The following is an 11,193-nucleotide window of genomic DNA, read 5'->3' as shown; positions in this document are numbered from 1 at the left end:
GACGTGACACCAATTGGTAAAGTTCACTTAAGGATTTAACTATTTAAAAAAGTTTTGTGATTTACATTTGAAAGAACTGAAACTATCAAGGTCATTCGAACAGATGAGAGACTTAACAAACAATCCAGGTCTTTTTCAATATATAATTTCAGTTACATCACACTATAAACTGTTGCTATAAATTCTGTGTCTTACTATCTTATATTCCACAATCCCCTGATGAAGGAGCTGCACTCCGAAAGATACTGCTTCCAATTAAACTTGTTGGACAGAATTCCTCAAGTAGGGCACCATAAGAATCCTGGGAGACCCCTATTTCTTGTTTACCTCATAATGAACAAACATTAAGCACGATCGCCTATTTATTTCTCATTTTGTTTCATTTTTCTTGTTTTATTCCCTGCGATGATGTGGGAGAATTGTTAGATTTGGGTCAGCCATTTTGTCACATATTAAAGCCTGGAAACCATTTTGAATCTCAGCTTAGTGCCTGTTTGCTAAAGCTTGTGTTTCCCAGGCTCAGCGGAGATGGTTGGCCTTGCAGCTGTACTGCTTCCCGATAAACAAATTCTTTCCTGACATGGGGCTTTATTTCCATCCCCCACAGTTGGCGAGTCAGGCAGGAGATACCCTGGTCCTCTCAGGTCACCGGCCGATATCCTTTGAGAGATGAAATATAGAGGGTGGTTGCTACTTTTGTTGTGTCCAAAATAAAGAGGAAAGCTGGCCATGGACAAAAGTGCTGTTAGAAATGTTGCTACAATTCTCCCTACTCAGCCACAAGATACTCGTGAGAGAACTCAACAGGGTCCTAGTGTCTGGATGTAATGTTGCTGAGAGCACTTGCGCTTTCCAAAGTTAGTAATAATGAATTGGCTTGCCCCAGGGTTACGAGAGGTGAAACCCTATTTGATAAGCCCTGGACCCACACTGAGGACCGTGGCATGCTTCAAGATGCCTCCGATCTGTTTGAGTGCCCAACATTAGTTTTAATTGGCGAGTAGAAATCTGAAGTATAATTGCTCGCTTCAGGACGTCCAGACTTGAATGAATTTGGTATACAGGACACATTGGGCAACTATTAAAGACTCCGTTGTATTTCCCCGTGTTGTGGACTAATGCAGAGACATGAACAACTTGCCTTGAATTCAGTGTTCGATTTGCAAATGGAACAGCTGAGAGGGATTTAGAGTTTGCACACTTGGTTAAGCAGCAATGTGTCACAGCCAGGATTTATGAGGCTCAGCTCCCTAACTTGGGCTGTTCTGGAATGTGAGTACCTCATTACCCTTGGAAGGAAGGAAGGAAGGAATAAACAAAAGCTGACAAACTGAGATATGAAGAAAGTTGGAAAATGTTACAGAGACACACACACACACAGGCAGAAGTTTGCAGAAAGGTTAAAACTTCATAATCTGGTTTCAATGCAGATTAGCCTGGGTATGGGACTGATATCACAGGGGCCTCAAAAAGGGTACTCCTTCAATACTCAAACCAAAATGTGGGTGCCCCCTGCTGGACTGGTTTGTGTTCACTCTTTGCTGCTGCCTATTTCTGTTGATTACGTACATTATTGGACACACTCACAAACCTGGTGGCACCCAGATTTTCGGAAAGCAGCTAGGAAAAGATCTGAAGTGTGTTTAATTTGTAAACAAACAAGATGCATACTCTAAGAGAGATGCCCTGGGTTTGTTAACCACTTCCATGCCTGGTCGGCTTTTTTTAATTGTCTACAACTTGCATATATAGTATCACCTCGTGTACATTGTCATGAATATTGTCTAATAAGAGTAGGTGTATTTAGTAGATGAATCAAAACCATCCCAATGACTGAAACAGCTGACACTGGATTGTTGGACAAATGGGAAATATTTGCATCAGTTAACCAAAACACTTCAAAGCTTACTGTCACGGGTATGTCAAGTCGAAGAGTTAGGACCAGGGCATTTTGCAGCCTGTTTCCTCGGGCAGAGAATTCCCCAGATACACTACTCTTTGGGAAAAGCAACTGCCCTCACTTCCTCCTCCTCATCTCTGTCCTCAACCTACTCCCCCAAAGCTTGAGGCCTAGTCTCAGCCACCAGCAGAAATGACTGGATAGGATTGGGCTTCATCCTCGAAGTGCAACAAATTCCCACTTTCCCCCAAAATCCCGGATGTACTCACTTAGTTGCTCGCTGTCTCCCAAATGAAAGATTTCATTGTAACTTCTTCCGGTCCCAGTAAGGGCAAAACATCTTTGAAAGCTGCTCTGAAAGTCCTGTCTTCACAACCATAATTCTGCTTTCACCGAAGACAGTTAGAGTCATATACCACAGAAACAGATCCTTCAGCCCAACTCGTCTCTGCCAACCATATACCCAAAATCAATCTATTCCATTTGCCAGCATGTGGCTCATATTCCTCAAAACCCTTCGTATTCATGTACCCATCCAGATGCAGAGGGATGTGGGCCAAATACTAGTAAATGGGACAAGATTAATTCTGGATATCTGGTCAGCATGGACGAGTTGTACCAAAGGGTCTGTTTCCGTGCTGTATGACTCTAATCTTCTTTGGTGAAAGCAGAAGTGTGATTGTGAAGGCTGGAGTTTCAGAGCAGCTTTCAAAGATGTTTTGCCCTTAATGGGAGCAGAAGAAGTTATAATGAAATCTTGCATTTGTGAGACAGCAACTGAGTGAGTAACTACATCCGGGATTTTGATGGAAGGTGGGAATTTGTTGCACTGTGGGGATGAAGCCCTACCCTATCCAGTCATTTCTGCTGCTGGATGAGGCCTCAAGATTAGGAGGAGTAGATTTAGGACCGAGATAAGGAGAAACTGCTTTTCCCAAAGAGTAGTGAATCTATGGAATTCTCTGCCCATGGAAGCAGTAGAGGCATCTTCACTAAGACAGACCTTGGAATGCAGGTTCATAGCTCCTTGAAAGTGGAGTCACAGGTCGATGGGATAGTGAAGATGGCGTTTGGTATGCTTTCTTTTATTGGTCAGAGTATTGCGTACAGGAGTTGGGAGGTCATATTGCGGCTGTACAGGACATTGGTTAGGCCACTGTTGGAATATTGCGTGCAATTCTGGTCTCCTTCATATCGGAAAGATGTTGTGAAACTTGAAAGGGTTCAGAAAAGATGTACAAGGATGCTGCCAGGGTTGGAGGATTTGAGCTATAAGAAGAGACTGAACAGGCTGGGGCTGTTTTCCCTCGAGTGTCAGAGACTGAAGGGTGACCATATAGTGGTTTATAAAATCATAAGGGGCATGGATAGGATAAATAGAAAAAAATCTTTTCCCTGGGGTGGGGAGTCCAGAATTAGAGGACGTAGGTTTAGGGTGAGAAGGGAAAGATATAAAAGACTAAAGGGGCAACTTTTTCACACAGAGGCTGGTGTGTGTATGGAATGACCTGCCACAGGAAGTTGTGGAGACTGGTGCAATTGCAATATTTAAGAGGCATTTGGATGGGTATATGAATAGGAAGGGTTTGGAGAGATATGGTTTGGGTGCTGGCAGGTGGGACAAGATTGTTTTGGGATATCTGGTTGGCATGGACGGGTTGGACCCAAGAGTCTGTTTCCATGCTGAACATTGCTATGACTCTAAACTCAATACACAGTTGAATGGGTATTTGCAATGGTAGGGGAATGAAGGGTAGTTGGGACAATGCAGGGAGGAGGAGCTGAGTCGATGGATAGATCGGCCATGATCTTAATGAATGGCGGAGCAGGCTGGATGGGCCAAATGGCCTACTCCTGCTTCTATTACTATGAAACTATAACCCTTCATTTCCCATAGCTAACCCACCTAACCTGCACATCCCTGGACATTCTGGGCAATTTAGCATGGCCAATCCAAATCAAGGCATGTGAGCAGTATAGTGACGTGGAAAATGAACATCAGAGAACGATAGAAAGGTACAAGGGGAGTAAATGTACCAGCAATCAAAACTGGATTTTAAAGGTCACAAAAATTGAATCTAAAAACAGTGTGTCTGAATGTGTGCTGCATTCTAACAAAAGTGAATGAATTAACTGCACACAATGAAGAGAATAATTATGATTGGAGACTCCTAACAAAGACATGGCTTCAGGATGACAAGGATTGGATCCTGAATATCGAGGGGGTAGTCAGATGGGAAGTGAGGTAAAGGCAGAGGATTGGCACTGCTCATCAAAGCCCTGAGCACACGGTAGTCTGGTGTCACCTCGGATTTCAGGGCCTGATTTCTCTGTCCTCTGTCGATCTCCCTGTTCCCTATTACACCTTCTGGAACAATAAAACAATCTCCCAGCCTGTCAACCATCCAGGCACAGAGTGTAGGCATAACAGAGAATTAAACAAGAAAAATGAAACAAAATTAGAGATAAATAGGTGTTTGTGCTTAATGTTTGTTCATTCAGCAGTAAACCAGAAATGGGGCTCTCCCAGGATTCTCATGGTGCCCTACTTGGGGAATTTTGTCTCCCTTCCATCTAACTGTTAGCACCCAGCTATGATTTACAACAATATTTACACCAACAGAAATAAAGCACCTGTTAGCAAATAGGCAGAGATATACTGATGTAGATTTTTTTTTCTCTCTTTCATGCAAACACACACACACACACAAATTCACCCCCATGGACATGCATGTGCAGGTTAGGGGGAATTGGCTATGCCAAATTACCCATAGTGCCCAGGGATGTGCTGGTTAGGGGGGAATTGGCCTTGCCAAATTACCCATAGTGCCCAGGGATGTGCAGGTTAGGGGGAATTGGCTATGCCAAATTACACATAGTGCCCAGGAATGTGCTGGTTAGGGGGGAATTGGCCATGCCAAATTACCCTTAGTGCCCAGGGATGTGCAGGTTAGGGGGGGATTGGCCTTGTCAAATTACCCTTAGTGCCCAGGGATGTGAAGGTTCAGGGGGATTGGCTATGCCAAATTACCCATAGTGCCCAGGGATGTGTAGGTTAGTCAGGGTAAATGTAGAGCAACAGGTGTAGGGGAATGGGTGTGGGTGGGTTAACCTTCAGAGGGTCGGTATGGAGTCTTTGGGCCGAGTGGCCTGCTTCCACACTGTGGGGATTCTCTGAAGGGAAGGGGTTTTGCAAACTGTGACTCGCCTCTCGATATGTTGATGTCACAGCAGGGAAGTGGCCCTGTCCGTTTAAGTCAGTCTCACTCTGTCTGGGCAACTCTTCATCCCGCGAGGGAGACAGAGATGGAAGGAGGGGAAATCTATTCACTTGTAGCAACTGGAGTGAATCCAGGGAGGGAGGAGACTCCACAAACTCAGGTATGTGTCTTAGTTACCCGGGTGAGGTGGGACAGAAGGATCGACGTTGGGAAGGTGGGAGGAGTAGATAGCTTTTCTGTTTTGATGTTTAAAATGCACCCGATTCCCACCAGTAACTGCAACAGGTACAAGTACAGCACATGCAATACTCCTCATTGCAGCTTCAAGCCGGTTTTGCATCCTCTGTTCTTCCTCCACCTTGGCTCCAGCACATTCAGCTTCCTTCCCTCATTCCCATTCCCCCGCCCTGATGTTCCAAGCTGACCCGCAAAAGATCGGTTTGTCCCTCCATTCTGTCCCGGTTGTTTTTTGTGGGTTTTGAAAACTTTCCCAGTCCTCTGAGTATCGGAGTTGGGAGGTTACGTTGTGCACTCTCCAGGACATTTGTTTGGCTACTTTTGGAGTATTGTGTGCAGTTCTGGTCTCTCTGCTAGAGGAAGGATGTTTTGAAACCTGAAAGGATTCAGGTAAGATTGACAAGGATGTTGTCAGGGTTTGAGCTGAACAGGGTGGAGCTGTTTTCTGTCGAGCGCCAAAGGCTGAGGGTGACCCTACAAACTTTTATAATATCATGTGGGGCATGGATAGGGTAAATAGACAAGGTCTTTTCCCTGGATGGGTCTTAGGTTCAGGGTGAGGGTGAGATTTAAAAGGAACCTCAAGGGCAACTCCTATATTCAGAGGGTGCTGTATGTAAGGATTGAGCTGCCAAAGAAAGTGGTGATGGCTGGTACAATTCCAGCATTTAAAAGGCATCTGGATGGGTATACGAATAGGAAGGGTTTAGAGGACATAGGCCAAGTGCTGACAAATGGGACTGGATTAATTTAGAATAACTGGTTGGTACTGATGAGTTGGACCAAAGGGTCTGTTTCTGTGCTGTACATCTCTATGACTCTGGCTTTCCACTAACATTTGCCACGTCAATAGGTTCACTTTCTCTCCAATGTCGGTGTTAATGCCTTGATGTCTCATTTTGCTCCCACCTTCCTGGGGACGTTAACCATTTTGTGTCTGGTTCTTCCTCAAGAAGCTGACTTCCCGATTCACCCCGAATTGACACTTTTTTTGCTTCCCAAAATCAGACCTGCTCACTCTCAGCAGTATCCCAGTGTTGTGAAAGATATTAACTTGCAGGTGGAATTATCCAAAATTCAGAGAGATGTCAGTCTTGACATTTTTGCTTTTCTGCCCCTGTAAGATCCTGAATCAGCACCTTCAGGGAAATTAGTTAGAGCGGAGTGAGAACAGAGGGGAAGGGACAGCGGGATGGTGCTTTCAATTTTGTGGAATAACAAAAGAAAGGAATGTTCTGCAAAAAGTAAAATTTCTTGTTCAGAATTTCTACCCTGCACTGATAGTGATGATCTTTGTAATCTCTCTTTATAGAGTATTTGAAGATCAGAAGACAAAAGTTTCAAAATCAACAGATGAAGGCCTTATGCCAGAAGCGTCAACTCTCCTGCTCCTCGGATGCTGCCTGACCTGCTGTGCTTTTCCAGACCGCACTTTCTGACTCTGACTCTCCAGCGTCTGCAGTCCTCACTTTGACGTCAATGTCTGACAGTCACTCAGTCCATCGGGATGCAACAGTTTTCAACTATGATTCTGTGAGAAGGAGCAAAGCTTTTCGGTTCCTGTTTGAGTAGGTTTTCAGCATCAGTGGGACTGGATGAGAGACCCTACTGTTACAGCACACTGAGTGTGGAGCCTGAAACAGTTATAGGGCCTGGGAAGAGGAATTCAGGGTGGGGAGGGGCTCCACACACGTTTGTGTGTAACTGAAGCTTCAGCCACGGAGAAACCTGAGGAATCCTGCCCCGTGGAGAAACCGTGAAAGTGTGGCAATTGTGGGAAAGGCTTCCGTTTCCCATCTGCCTCGGGTGGATTCCTCGGGTTGGGATTTTTGCAAATGGTGCATGGACTGCTTTCAGCTTGGCCCCACCCCATTACCCAGACACCTTACCCCACCCCCTCACTCCATTGTTGATGTCACTGCACAGAACTGGTCTTGTGAGGTTCAGAGTGAAACCCCCTCCCTCTGGGCAACTCTTTATCCTGTGGGGGGAGTAAATGAACTTTTGTATCTCTTTTCCCCAAGGTTGGGGATAGGGAGTCGTCCAGAACTAGAGGGCATAGAGTTGGGGGGAGGGGGGTGTGGAAGATTTGTGAGGGACCTAAGGGGCAACCTTTTCACACGGAGGGTGGTGCGTTTATGGCGTTTATGGAATGAGCTGCCAGAGGAAGTGGTGGAGGCTGATAGAATTACAGCATTTAAAAGGCATCTGGATGGGGATATGAATAGGAAGGGTTTAGAGGGACATTTGGCCAAATTCTGGCAAATGGGTCACTCGGTTCATTTAGAATATCTGGTCGGCGTGGACTGAAGGGTTTCTTTCCATGCTGTACAACTCTATGACTCTATTTCTACATAGTCAGAACCAATTTCACAAGACTAGGAACAGGCCATTCACCCCTTCCAACCTGTCCTGAGCTGTGGTTAAACTGCATAGAATTCAGTTCAAGTTTCAGAAAGGTTTCAACAGCTCTTTTAAAAAATTTAAAATGCTTTCAGACTTCAACTATGTTTCTGAATATATCATTTTTGGTATTCTTAATTGTAAAGATACGCGTATCTAGTGAACACAACCCACAACTCCTGGTGCTGCCAGTAAACTTTACAATTCTGATGAAACGATGCAGTACCTGCACTCACAAAAAATTTACAATTTCTAACGGTACTGGCTCCTCATTCACTGCTCCATCTGATACACGACATTGGAAACTCAGTGCAGGAGGCTGCAAAAAAATGAGTAGTTTTAAAACAAAAACCTCTTGGAGCTCAAAGTTCAATGAGAGTCTGAGCCCGGCAGTAAGTTCAGGTAACCTTTATTGTGACCCAACTTTGTTACAGCTTCAGATTCCACCCCCCGCACCGCCGCCCCCCCCCCCCCCCCCACCAAAAAAGGCATAGAAAATGTTGCTTTTTTTTAAAATAAGCAGCTCAAGGTCAAAGCGCACACATTGCCACCCCCCTTTCTTCCTTTACTATTGGTCAGCACCGAATTGTCCCTTTGTAATTGGGTCCTTGCTACAGCCGTAACCCATAGGAAATACTGCCTTACTCACCAATTTCAACCCATACCTTGTCTCCAAGTAAGTTTCTCTCCACGCATTTGCCAGTGGGGGGGGGGGGCAGTGTAGAGTCAACCACACTGTTGTGGGTTTGGAGTCACGTGTAGGCCAGACCGGGTAAAGGATGCAGCTGGGACGACCGAGTGATCCTATCCCACAACGACAGTTTCCTTCCCTAAAAAGGACGCGAGTGAATCAGATGGGGGTTACTCCACCCCCAACCCCCGAAAATGGTTTCACTGTTAGATTCTGCACTCCAGATTTCTGACCGAATACCAATTCTGCCATCTGTCAGGGCAGGATTCAAACCCGGGAGTCCCTGGAACCGGGCTGACAGTCCAGTCGATAACGGCACTTGGCCGTCGCTCCTTCAATCCCCCTGTGATGGCACGTGAACTCGCTAGTGCCTCCGCAGATGGGAGGAGCAGGTGAAGCCTTTCCAGCACTCGGGGCAGCTGAAGGGCCTTTCCTCTGTGTGGACCCGCTGGTGGGTCAGCAAGTGGGAGGCCTGGGTAAATCTCTTCCCACACTCAGGACAGCTGAAGGGCCTCTGTCCCGTGTGGACCCGCTGGTGGGTCAGCAAGTTGGAGGCCTGGGTAAATCTCTTCCCACACTCAGGACAGCTGAAGGGCCTCTGCCCCGTGTGGACCCGCTGGTGGGTCAGGCGGTGGGAGGCCCGGACAAAGGCTTTCCCGCACTCGGGGCAGCTGAAGGGCCTTTCCCCAGTGTGGAGCCGCTGGTGCCTGAGCAGGTTCGAAGAATTGCTGAAGGCTTTCCCACACTCGGGGCAATTGAAGGGCCGCTCCCCTGTGTGGATACGCCAGTGGGTCAGCATGGTAGAGTCCTGGGTAAAGCCCTTACCGCATTCGGGGCAGGAGAACGGCTTCTCCCCCGTGTGGATGTGCCGATGAACCTCCAGGGCAGACAGAGCACGGAAGCCTTTCCCACAGTCGCCACACTTCCATCGTTTCTCCACAGGGTGGGATTTCTCGGGTTTTTCCACGGCCGAAGCGTTAGGTGCACACAAACGTGTGGAGACCCTCCCCAACATGAATTCTTCTTCCCAGGCCGTACAGCTATTATACGATCCTCACTGAGTGCACTGCAACGGTAGGGTCTCTCATCCAGTCCCACTGATGCTAAAAACCTACTCAAACAGGAACCAAAATGTTTTGCTCCTTCTTACAGAATTAGAATTGAAAACCGTTGCTTTCCCAATGGACTGAGTGACTGTCAGACATTGACATCAAAGTGAGGACTGCAGTCACTGGAGAGTCAGTGTTGAAAAGTGCAGTGCTGGAAAAGCGCAGCAGGTCAGGCAGCATCCGAGGAGCCAGAGAGTCAACGTTTTGGGCATAAGGCCTTCACCTGTTGATTTTGAAACTTCTGTCTTCAGATCTTCATATACTCTGTAAAAAGCGATTACAAATGTCATCACTGCCAGTGCAGGGTAGAAATTCTGAACAAGCAATTAATTCTACTTTCTGCAGACCATTCTTTTCTTTTATTATTCCACAAAATTGAAAGCACCATCCCATTCTCCCTCCCCCTCTGATCTCACTCCACTCTAATTCTCCTGAAAGTGCTGATTCAGGATCTTACAGGGACAGAAAAGCAAAAACGTCAAAACCGACATCTCTCTGAATTTTGGATACCTCCACCTGAAAGTTAATATCTTTCACAACATTAGGATACTGCTAAGAGTGAGCAGGTCTGATTTGGGAAGAGTGTCAATTCAGGGTGCACCTGCAATGCAGCTTCTTGAAGAAGAACTAGACACAAAATGGTTAACGTCCCCGGGAAGCGGGGGAGCAAAATGAGACATCAAGGAATTAACATAGACACCAGAGAGAAACTGAAGGTAAAGATGTGGCAAATGTTTGTGGAAAGCCAGAGTCACAGCCATACAGCACAGAAACAGACACTTGGATCAAACTCTTCGGTGCTGACCAGATATCTGAAATTAATCTAGTCCCATTTGCCAGCACTTGGCCCAAATCCCTCTGAGCCCTTCCTATTCATATCCCCAACCAGATGACTTTTAAAATACTGCAACTGTACCAGCCTGAGCCACTTCCTCTGGCAGCTCATTCCATAAATGCACCACCCTCTGCGTAAAAAGAATACCCCTTTAAGCCGCTTAAATCACCCCCTTAACTTATTAACCTCCAGGTCTGGACTCCCCCATCCCAAGGAAAAGACCTTGTCTAATTACCCTCTCCCCGCCCCTCTTCATTTTATAAAAGTCTTTCAGGTCACTCCTCCCTCTATCCGTCTCTCCTCACCTTTAGTTTGCAGAGTCTGCTCCCTCCCTGGATTCACTCCAGTTGCTACAAGTGAACAGATTCCCCCTCCCTGGATGCAGAGTTCCCCAGAGGGAAGGAGTTACACTCTGAAACTGACATGGCCACTTCCGCGTTGTGACATCACCAATGGAGCGAGGCCGGCAGCGGGAGCTGTCACACTGCGCCTGCTCCGGACGGCGGCCGTCTGGTCCGCAGTGCGCCTGCGCAGTTTGCAAAACATCTTCCCGTCGGAGAAGCTCCATAGTATGGAAGCAGGCCAGTCGGCCCAGGGAGTCCACACCCATTCCCCAACCCCTATTGCTCAGCATTTAACCCTTACTAATGCACCTAACCTGCACATCCTATGGTTAATCCACCCTAACCTAGACAGACGCCAGCCTGACATAATAAATTAACGCAGTTCCATTTGCCAGCATTTGGCCCACATTCTTCTAAACCTTTGCTATTCATATATACAGATACCTTTTATAT

At 46.6% G+C, this 11,193-nt stretch overlaps 1 protein-coding gene across 1 annotated transcript; it reads right to left on the bottom strand.

Annotated features, from left to right (window-relative positions):
* Positions 1-8,285: 8,285 nt before the first annotated feature.
* On the bottom strand, positions 8,286-10,820 carry LOC132813610 (gastrula zinc finger protein XlCGF49.1-like). Its single transcript, XM_060823213.1, has 2 exons — positions 10,702-10,820; positions 8,286-9,825 (listed from the first exon to the last, which is right to left on the bottom strand). The coding sequence occupies exon 2, from the start codon at positions 9,465-9,467 to the stop codon at positions 8,817-8,819; it is 651 nt and encodes a 216-aa protein (XP_060679196.1). The 5' UTR covers positions 9,468-9,825; positions 10,702-10,820; the 3' UTR covers positions 8,286-8,816.
* Positions 10,821-11,193: the final 373 nt, after the last annotated feature.

This window comes from Hemiscyllium ocellatum, unplaced genomic scaffold, assembly GCF_020745735.1.
Source record: "Hemiscyllium ocellatum isolate sHemOce1 unplaced genomic scaffold, sHemOce1.pat.X.cur. scaffold_3939_pat_ctg1, whole genome shotgun sequence".
In the NCBI taxonomy this organism is placed as follows: Eukaryota; Metazoa; Chordata; class Chondrichthyes; order Orectolobiformes; family Hemiscylliidae; genus Hemiscyllium; species Hemiscyllium ocellatum.
The sequence above is the reverse complement of the archived record's forward strand: the minus strand, read 5'-3'. Positions and strand labels throughout refer to the sequence as shown.

Coding starts and splice junctions, on each gene's coding strand:
- LOC132813610 (XM_060823213.1), bottom strand. CDS start 9,467: ATGTTGGGGAGGGTCTCCACACGTTTGTGTGCACCTAACGCTTCGGCC.